This window comes from Anabrus simplex, chromosome 3 (genome assembly GCF_040414725.1).
Source record: "Anabrus simplex isolate iqAnaSimp1 chromosome 3, ASM4041472v1, whole genome shotgun sequence".
NCBI classification, from domain to species: domain Eukaryota; kingdom Metazoa; phylum Arthropoda; class Insecta; order Orthoptera; family Tettigoniidae; genus Anabrus; species Anabrus simplex.
In genome coordinates this window covers 212,179,958-212,191,097 of record NC_090267.1, presented here as the reverse complement: position 1 = coordinate 212,191,097, position 11,140 = coordinate 212,179,958, and the positions used below count along the sequence as shown (strand labels likewise).

Sequence of the window (11,140 nt, the reverse complement as noted above, 5' to 3'; positions counted from 1 at the left end):
GCCCTGAAGATGATTTTCCGTGGTTTCCCATTTTCACACCAGGCAAATGCTGGGGCTGTACCTTAATTAAGGCCACGGCCGCTTCCTTCCCATTCCTAGGCCTTTCCAATCCGATCGTCGCCATAAGTCCTATCTGTGTCGGTGTGACGTAAAACAAATAGCAAAATAATAAGAAATAATGATAATAATAAGGTATGCTTTTACAAGTTACTTTGCGTCGTACCGACACAGATAGGTCTTATGGCGACGATGGGACAGGAAGGGGCTAGGGATAGGAAGGAAGCGGCCGTGGCGTTAATTAAGGTACAGCCCCAGCATTTTCCTGGTGTGAAATTGGTAAACCACGGAAAACCATCTTCTGGGCTGCCGACAGTGGGGTTCGAACCCACTATCTCCGAATACTGGATACTAGCCGCATTTAAGCGATTGCAGCTATCGAGCTCGGTAAAGTTATACTAGTCTGTGGCACACGACCTGCCCTTTTCATAACTATTGGCCCTCCGAACAAGAGAGTTTGAGCTGCCCTGGTCTAAAGTCACAACGACCGAGTGAGTTGGCTATGCGATTTGCTCACGAAACTGTGATTTTGCATTCAGAAGATGGTGGATTCTATCCCCACTATCGGCAGTCCTGAATGTGATTTTCCGCGGTTTCCCATTTTCACACCAGACAAATGCTAAGGATGTATCTTAATTAGGCCACGGCCGCGACGTTAAGTCACTTGCAAACGAAACAAAATCAATCCATAATTATAAATAAAATTATTTATTTATTGAAAAATCAAGAGCCATTTAAATAATAATTATAATAACAGTAACAACTGCTCGCCAGAAGACTGGGAGGGCTTCTAATGGGGTAACAATTGTGTTAAAGCTACAGTGAGTCAAAATGAAACTCATACACTAGAGGAAAGCTTCTTTATTTGGAGTCAACAGAAAAATATAACTATTACTTTATTTTAGTCTTGGTTCTGGTTTAACAAATACACATTTCTCTACCAAGGTACAAATTAAATGAACTCCTATTTCTTATACTTACAAAGAAAATTAATACATTATTCTTAAACAGGCATGAAACAGGTCAAAGTAAAACTCATGCACCTTCAAGGAGTTCCTGAGCGATTTCTAATAACACAATATGTTTTAACAGTCAATACTTTGTTGACTTTTAGCACTTTTCACGGCTCTTACACGGTTAGGCATAGACTGTACCAACTTTTCGCAATAAGATGGATCTATTTTCTTCCATTCTTCACATAGCGCCATTTTCAGACCATCTTTGCTCGAAATCTGGTGTTTTCTTAACGCTTTTTCCAAGTAATGCCATAGATTTTCTATCACATTTAAGTCTGGTGAGTGTGGAGATGTCTCGAATACCATTCGGCAATTATACAGCTGCCACATCCGTGCTTTATGAGCTTTGTGCTTCGGGTTGTTGTCTTCGTAATACTTAAATCGATCAAGTAATCCAAGTTTTTGATCACTAGATCGTAAATGTTCTTTCAGTATATTTAGATACACATGTTGATCTATGGTCCCATCAATAAAAGTCAACTCTCCTGGTCCACTAGCTGACATGCGCCCCCAGACAGTTACACTTCCTCCACCATGTTCGACTCTTGGACGTAGATTGCTAGGTTTCAACTAATCATTTGGTTTCCTCCAGACATTAAACTTTCCATCTGATCCGAAGAGATTGTATTTGCTTTCATCTGCAAAAATAACGGCCTTTCAGAAGTCAAAATCTTTTACTATACACTCCTTAACGAAACTCAACCTTTTCTTCCTATTAATCTTGCTAACAAATGTTTTTTTCCTAGCTATTCGCCCATGCCTATTCCTTAGGATAAGTCGAATAGTTTTTGGATGTGCTCTCTTGTTGTTATGTTCCTCAGCCATCATTGCCAGTCTCGGAGCACTAATCGATGGATTTTTCTTCACTTGTCTTACTATCCAACATTCCTCCCTGAGGTTGAAAATGTTTCTCCCACTCACTTTGTCTTTATTTTCAATGATCCGTGTACTTTTATATATATTTATAACGCACTGTACTGTTGCATATCTCCTGTTTACAAGTTTACCAATTTCTCGAAGTGATTTTCCTCTTTTGTGGTGAAAAATCATCAGTTCTTTCTTCTTCTTTCGAAGATTGTCCTCTTTGACGCCCCACAGTAGCACCGGAACGTGTCTGTACTTCACAACTCTCCACAACAAACTGAATGTGGTGTAGAAACACAAACATAGAGCATTTGTTCTGCGATCTTATAGGACTGTATGAGTTTCATTTTGACGTGCCCCAGCAGCATATAGACAAAATCTGTTATATCTTGCTAAGTTAAGGGATACGGTAACTAGCCTATGATGACTTAATAATTCAAGACATACCTTTATTGTTCCACATATAAAATGCGAACATAAATTATTGTCCACATTTCTATTCATAAACACATACAAGTTACATGGGTGTATGAGTTTCACTTTGACTCACTGTAAATACATTGACCAGTTTCTTACAATGGGGCATTCCCTACTCGTCACCACCGATTTCGCTCAAATTTATAGAATATGCAGGGTTTGGCTAGAAATGAAAGTAACCGAAGTGGGAACTCCAGATGGCCAAGCATATAAAAAATAAAAATAATAATGTTGACGCGGCTCTCGCACGGTATAAGCCACTAACGTTAGTGCACATGCCGAGCAGTTGTTGGCGTAGCGGTAAGAGCTCGGACTGGTAATTCGATGGTCGTGGGTTCAACTCCGTCTGTGGAGACTGTTTTTTTCTGTCATCTTTTATATTATTCATTTTCCAATTAAGCAAAGAGGTGAATAATTCATTTTATTTAATTTATTTATACGCAAAAGGCATAGAAAGGGTAAAAAAAAATGGGATTTAATTGTCAGACTTTTTCCTACCTGGGCCAAGAATCTATTGTTTGTGTACAACCGCCAGGAGCAACCTTCACTTGTCACGTGAAAACGAATCTTGTTGTGAAACGGCTATTCACGTTTATGGCACATTTCCCAATGAGGGGAGATAAGACAATAAAGGAGGTAAAAAAAAAGAATAATTTCTGTTTGAACACGTTGGGAAAGTTCGCAACTCCAAATTTTTTAAAATTATGCGCTCATAAAAAAAATGACGTCCTATATGCCTTTTGCATACAAATAAATAAAATAAATGAAAATAAATGAATAATATAAAAATTGAAAAAATATTTTTCACACGGGGAGTCGCACCCACGACCATCGAATTACTAGTCCAAGTACTTACCGCTACGCCAACACCTGCTCGGCGTGCGCACTGACGTAAGTGGCTTATACGGTGCGAGAGCCGCGTCAACATTATTACTTTTATTTTCTATACGCTTGGCCATCTGGAGTTCCCACTTTGGGTACTTTCATTTCTAGCCAAGCCCTGCATGTTATATAAATTTGAGCGAAATCGGTGGTGACGAGTAGGGAATGCCCCCTTGTTAATGGAATACGTTGGTAAGAGAAAGTCTTTTCATTGTGTAGTACTGTAAGTACCTGCGTGCAGACCTCCGAACCGGCCGCCACTAGATACTAATATACTTTTTTTTTTTTTTAAAGAAAGAAAATAGTCAGTACAAAGACATGTCTTGAACAACCTCATAACAATTACGGAATGGCATTTCTGTCTGCCACTGCAACATTATCGGCACTCTCCTTTTGCGTTATGTCTCTCATTTCCGTTGCTGATGGTGATGATACGAATGGTAATGTTGAAATTTGTGACTGTGATGGTGTACTTATATCAAAATAGGCTTGTATTCCCTCCATAATAGCATGTTGAATCTTCCACTTCGTGTTCTGAAGAATCCTTTGATCTTTAATGTTTCTTAATTCAGATGCAACAAATCTTGAAAAAACTTCAATACCATCTTCCTTGACATTTACACGCGATTCTACCATCTTCAAAGCCTTCCTAGCTTCTTCCTCAAGAGAAGGGTTCTTCCTTTTTGTTGGCAACTTCTAAAACAAGAAAACAGGTAAAAATAATGTTTTACGAATTCCAATTTCTAGATTTATGAAGTATGAAACATAGTGAGAAAATTCCAAACATTATGATAATACTTTAGCAGTTGAATTTATTGAATATCCCATTCATAATTTACAAGTATCAGACATTATTGTACCGGGCGGTACACCTCTACTCTGTTTATTTAAAAGTTGCGCCAGTTGAAACTCCTCTTCTGGAGGAAGGTTGAACTTTATCTATTCTATTAATTCTCTACTTTCTCAGAAGATGTCACCACGTGGAAAATTTTGAGTTTTTGAACTGTGTCACTTTTGATGTGTTTTTGTTTCGCTTGAAGTAAGAAGTGGGAACTTTCTCTTCTAGAGGACACTACTGAAGAATTACAATAGTGCAACCTAGTGCGAAATCAAAGAACTATTTTGTTGGAGAAATTTTTATTTCAAAAGTTTGTTTCTTGTTAAATTTCTTTCTGTTATTGTTTAAGTTGGCTGTATACCCCTCTTTTTCCCCTTAGTTTGGATCTAGCCAATCCCGAATTTCTTTAATTAATTTTCCACCAATAATGTGTTTCTTTTTCCTCTATGTAGGGGTTTCTTTTCCCGAACCAATAAAGATTTTGTGGGAGGGTGTTTTATTTCCCCTAACGCCTAGAATCTTCCGCGAGAGGATATAAACTGCTGATTTTGGGGTCTCCGGGCCACTTCTGTTCCATCTTTCAGTGTATTAAGTACATAGCAGGAGGCGGGAAGCGCCTCTTTCCTCGGCAGCGATCTACTACCAGGTAATGGCCTATTAATATCTTCTTTTCTTGCTAGGTCGGCAGTTTAACTCTCGCGGCGGGTTCGAAGCGTTTTCCATCATGTAACCTTTTCCTAAAATGTAACTACTCTTTTCTTCTTTTTCTTGTAAAGTTACATATTGGGATAGAGAGTGCTAACCCTCTCGAGCTCCCACTCACATTTGTTTTGAGGTGAACTTATTTTCTCAAACTTTTCTTCGTTTATGTAATGTAAAGTGTTCTTCTCTAAGTCACCTCTGTAGTATGGGATTAGCCCTTGCGTTAGTGGCCCAGAGCCAGATTAGGTTTTAAAAGCAAAGTGTATTAGGAGTGCAAGTTCGCCTCCTCTCAAGTTGTATTTTAGAGGTCATGTATTAATCTTTTCTCACCTAATAGACCTCAGTAGGTTGGGTATTTTACCCCTGTGTATATGTCCTTTGAGGACAACTTGAAAGTTGAGTTGGGTGTGGCCTGGGAGAGGCTTAACTTTAAGAGCGAGTGGCTCTTTTCTAAAACTGAGAGTTGTATGCCTCGAGGAGGCTTTGCTGTGTAATTTGGAGCAAGGGCTCCAGGGTTTGAGTGGGGTCTTCTGCCCCTTTTGTTAAAATTGGTATATCGTAAAGTTGAGCTAGTTGCTCAAGAATTGTGTTTTCAGGGCTCGAAGCCCAAATTCTTTAATCCCTGTAATTGTACATTTCAAGTTGTATTTCGGCTACTAAGTACCTGTTCTATTTGTTGTTACCTAATTTTGAAAAGAAAATATAACCTTGTTAAATATTAAAATTTAATTTCTCTTTAGTAGCTTGAGACCTATTCACCACCCAGCACCTTCTTTCATGCTTAACTACCACAAAAACTCGGTAACAAGTGGTAGCAGAGCGTGGTTGATTGGGTCTCAATTTAGCCCCTTTTGACGGCTAAACATTGCTTTGATTCGAACTCTAACAATTTTCTCAGTTGCTGGAATTTTTTGAGTTTTTCAAAATTGTTCTGTCATCATGCCCGGCCCTCGCGATGTTCTCCTCCTTAACTACTTGCGCAAAGAGGAGTTGATATATGAGTTAACTATCAGAAACGTTCAATCTGGAGGCACGGTTGCAATAGACACTAACAAGCTTAGAGAGTCCCTTGATTTGCCCATTTCCATCCCCAATTTGGGAGAGAAAGAAATTGACGACTCTCTTTCCACGATTGTCGAGAATATTACTGGGCTAGCATCGGTAGTCAGCTTTTTTGATGAAAACGATCCATCTCCTAATCAAATTAAGCGTGTGCAAGGCAGGCTGTATCACTTTGCAAATAGAGTTAATGATCTATTGTCTCTAAAGGTGAATGACGTTCAGAGGAAGCAAGCTAATACGCTCCTTGAAACTATTTCTGAATTGTCTAATAAGGTCACTCAATTGCTAACCGGCGAAGCTCCTCCCAAAACTGATCAACCCGCCACGGTGAATGTAGGTAACGAGGAAGAGCCTCCTCAGGGAGAAGTCAATAGGATAACCGTTGCTGCTCAAACTATCTCTGCCCCATCGAACAACGAATCTGAACGCCGTGCGTCATTGAGTAACATCCGCTCTGAATTAACTTCCTTGCCCTTGAAACCTTTAACGACTATGACACCTGGGTTCAGCAGCTTGCCTCATCCATTGGCAATGTTGCTTAGAGGTATCTCTAAGTTTTCCGTCAACACCACCAGTGACGTAATTTCATTTTTAAGATTTCTAGTGGAGTTTCAGGATCATGCCCTTGTGTTTTCTCTTTCCCCATGTCAAATTTTGCAAATTATCTATCCTTATGCTATTGGTGTTCTATCTGACAAAATAGTTAGAGCCATTGCCGAGCAATCTTCTATTGAGGATTTCCACGCCCATTTGCTAGCTAACTTCATCCCGGCTAGGGCCAGGTCCTCCCTTATTCAGAAATACTATTATCGGGTACAGCGCTTGGATGAAAACCTGGCAGACTTCATCCAAGATATTAAGTTTTATACTAGGGTGTTTGCTCTCCACTTCCCTGAGGATCAGATCGTGCAAGCTATTGTTGAAGGGATTTCACCACCCTACAGGTCATATTTGTGTTTCGCGGCGTGCCCGCAAACCTTCTCTGAACTGGAAGCATTAGCCGTCTCTGCGGAAGGAGTTAGGTATGCCGATTCCTTGCGTGTGGCGAAAGAACCCCCGCCTTCCTTTAGTAACACTCAGCCTCCACCTCGCCGACCAGTCAATCCCCGTAAATGTTATGCTTGTGGGTCGCCTGACCATCTGCGGAATAAGTGTCCTCTGATCAAGTCAAGTGGGACAAGGAATGGAGTAGGGTCATCACAAGGCTGTTTTAAGTGTGGGGCCTTCTCACATATCGCCAAGAATTGCCCAAACTCAAATAGCACCCCCTCCTGCTCAACTTCTGGTGCAAATTCCAGCTATTCCAATAATAAAAAGTGACTAGTGGCGTCGGCTGAGCCGACTAATCCATCTTCCCGAGACTTAGCCCCTAGTAAACAGGTTGTAAATGCAGAGAACGACCAGCCTTCAAATTCATCTTTTGAATGCCCTAAAGAGTGTCTTAGGATTGCGGCGGATACCCCCGCACCTGTTCCTTTTCTTAAGATTGAGTTAAATAACGAGCCTATAACAGCTCTCTTAGATTCAGGCAGTGTTTGTTCCATTATTTCGGCTGATTGGTATTCTAAATTGAAATCTGTTTGTAAACTCCCTGACTATGTCTCTTCTCCTGTTCAATATGTTTCGGCTAATTCATCTCCATTAGAAATTCTAGGTTCCATACATGTCAAAATTCGGGTTTTTAAGTTTACATGGAAGATCAAATTGTTTGTGGCCAAGCGTTTGTCTTGCCCCATCATATTGGGAGCGGACTTCATTTCTCACACTGGTCTTGTGCTCGATCTCCAGAGTAGGTCGTGCATATTCAAATTTGCGTCCAATTGTAGAATTCCCTTGTTAAAGTGTAATTCTGTATCATGTTCCTCTATTTCGCCTACCCAGGATGAGATGTTGTTAGACCTTAGACATCTACCTGAGGAGCAGGCTGATAGTATTCGGAAACTGTGTCAGTCGTTTCCCGAGGTGTTCTCTGATACTCTTGGTGTTACTGACCTTATTGAATACAAAATTGAGGTCACGGATTCAATTCCTGTCCGTTTTCCACCGTATAGGCTATCTCCACCTAAAATGAAGGCTCTGAAAGAAATCATCGATCAGATGTTGAAGGATGGTATTATTAGGCCCTCTAAGTCAGCGTATTCTTCGCCTATTTTTCTAGTCCCGAAACCCCAAGGAGGCTTCAGGCCTGTCATTGATTACAGGGCTCTCAATCGGAAGGTGGTGTTGCAATCTGTGCCCCTTCCCGACCTTCATTCTTGCTTTTCATGGTTTCGTAAGGCCAAGTTCTTCACCATCTTGGACTTGAATCAGGCCTATAATCAAATTCCCCTTGCCGAAGAGTCTAAACATCTTACAGCGTTTGCCACGGACTGGAATTTATATGAATACAACCGCGTGCCTTTCGGGCTCCCCACGGGGGCAGCTGTGCTCACTAGGCTACTAGATAGGGTCTTTTCCGACATCAAATTTGAGTACTTATATCACTACTTGGATGATGTCGTCGTATTTTCCGAAACCTTTGAAGAACATCTAGATCATTTGCGAGAAGTTCTCAATCGCCTTCGTAAGGCTGGGTTAACTGTTAAGTTGTCCAAGGTTGCCTTTGCTAAGCCCTCTATGTCATTCCTAGGGCATATTGTGTCACCTGATGGTGTAGCAGTCGATCATTCTAGAACACAGGCCATCCGTGATTTTAAACCTCCTAAGGACATCAAAGGTATCGCTAGATTCATTGGTATGGTGAATTTCTTCAGGAAGTTTATTCCTAACTTCGCTAATAGAGCGGCGCCCTTAAACCTTCTTCGTAGGAAAGGCATCAAATTCGAGTGGGGACCTTCTCAACAAGCCGCTTTCGAAGATCTTAAATTAGCTCTCTGTAATGCCCCTGTACTTGCTATGCCTGATTTCTCGAAGAAATTCATCGTCCAAACGGACGCGTCGTCGTCAGCTGTAGCTGCAGTCCTTCTTCAAGAGACTGAACTAGGGAGGCGTCCCATCGCCTATGCATCTAGGACTCTATCGGTTCAAGAAGCCAAGTATTCCATCTATGAGCTCGAAGGGTTGGCAGTCTTATTCGCCTTAGAAAAGTTCCGTCTCTATCTGGAACATGTCAAATTCGACCTGGAGACAGATAATCAAGCCTTAAGCTGGGTCTTAGGTAGGCCGCGTCGTACTGGTCGTATAGCCCGTTGGGCCATCCGTATTTCTGCCTTCCAATTTGATGTACGACATATCAGAGGTACCGAAAATGTTGTTGCTGATGGACTCAGCCGTATGTTTCATAACGACGTCGAGACCCGCGAACCGGTCGATAGTTCATCACCTTCCGAGTCCATACTATCTGGTGTTAATGCCATCTTAACAGGTGCTCCCATGCTTTTTAGGGATATTGAGAAATACCAACGTGAAGATCCGACGCTGGCTCCTATAATGGAAACCCTTTCTTCTGGGGAACATGTTGTCCCTTATGTTCTGAGGAATGGTGTTCTATGTTGCCCTTCGAGGCATGATAAGTTGATGAAAGTTGTTGTTCCAGCGGTTCTTGTACCTATGATCTTCAAATACTATCATGAGACCCCATTGGGGGGGCATCTTGGAATCTTTAAAACTCGTGAAAAGATTCGTGAAATGTTCATATGGAAAGGTATGGACGGTGAAATTCGAGAACTTGTAAAAGCTTGTAAATCTTGTTTGATCAGTAAACCCACCATGTCCACTAAAGTAGGCCTTTTGTCTTCTCATCAAGCGTCGCGCCCCATGGAACGCCTGTATATCGATTATGTGGGACCCTTCCCCCAGTCAAAGGGTAATGCCAACAAGTTCATCTTTGTGTGTGTAGATGGTTTTACAAGATTTTCCTGGTTATTTCCGACTAAGCTGGCTACCGCTCAGTCCACCATTACTTGCCTAAATTCTATTTTTGCTTCTTTTGGTCCGTGCCAATACATTGTATCTGATAATGCTAAAGCTTTTACATCAAATCTGTTTCGTAAATTCTGTTTTGACTTGTCCATCTCTCATGTAACTACATCTGCTTATTACCCTCAACCATCTCTGGCTGAACGGGTTAACCGCAATCTCAGGTCCGCACTTATTGCCTATCATCATGAAGATCATTCTAGGTGGGACACGTCCCTGCATTGGTTAGCTTTTGCTTTGAATTCGGCGGTTCATGAATCTCACAAATTTACTCCAGCTTCTTTGATGTTTAAGTTCGTTCCCAACACGCCGCTCTCTAACCTCTGGTCTCTGAATGACATTCTGCCCGAGACAATAGATCCGGACAACATTAAAGATCTTTGGAAGAAGGCTAAAGCTAATCTTAAAGTGTCTCATGAAAAGGTTAGGGAAAGGTATGATCGTGGACGGAGACCCACCACTTTGAAGGTAGGTGACCAGGTTATGGTCAAAAATTTTGTTCCCGCGGGCAAGCTTGCCCCCAGATTTCATGGGCCTTGTATCATTCTCGATTTTCTTACGCCGGTTACCTTATTGCTAAGTAATCCAGCCACCGAGAGGATATTTAGAGTTCACCTGTCCCAGGTGAAACCGGTGTAATTTCTGTGTTAACTTGCTCCATATTATTTTGAAAGGATATGAAGGTTATATTTTTTTTGAGTTTCACTTTTAAGGCATTCTGCCCCTTCTGTAATATTTTGGTTTTAGATGTAAGCCTTATGTAAAACCTGCCCCGACCCGTTAAACTGCCATCCTGTTCTTGCCACGGCCATTACCACGCTCCCGTCTCCTGCTCCACTCTACACAGTGGCTTAATGAATACCATGAATATCTGCACGCCGCTGGCCTCTCACTCTCTCTACAAGCCTGTACCCTCAAAGAAAATAATTGTCCAACACAATTCTGCCGCCTAGCTTTAATGTTTCAGCGCCCCCGCAGCCGCGCAGCGCCGTGCAGCGACTGGGGAGGGGGATGGGCCCCCTCCTCTCCAGCGAGGACGACATGTGCACGGCGAGCCGGAGCTCACCTCCCGGCCAAGGCTGATGTGCGGCGCACGACCTGCTACATGCCCGCAGCCTGTATCTGTTCACCGCGGGCGCGGCGTACTTCAACATCTCTGCTCCCCTCATAGTGCGGGCGAGCGGTATCTCAGGGTACTTGAGGGGTCCGAGCGGCCTCCGTTGGACGCAAGCTGCAACGGCCGGTCTGGCCATCCGACTCAATCTACATCAACTACATGGACAGTCACCATAAGCAATAATTACATTTGGGAATTTAACAACAA

The 11,140-nt window shown here is 42.1% G+C and overlaps 1 protein-coding gene across 1 annotated transcript in view; it reads right to left on the bottom strand.

Moving 5' to 3' along the window:
• Nucleotides 1-3,492: 3,492 nt before the first annotated feature.
• The window catches only part of LOC136867162 (uncharacterized), a 41,579-nt gene continuing 33,931 nt past the window's right edge, over nt 3,493-11,140 (bottom strand). The window contains exon 3 of the mRNA XM_067144275.2: nt 3,493-3,992. Within this exon, the coding sequence (XP_067000376.2) occupies nt 3,639-3,992 (354 nt within the window). The 3' untranslated portion in view covers nt 3,493-3,638. The remainder of the gene's footprint in view (nt 3,993-11,140) is intronic.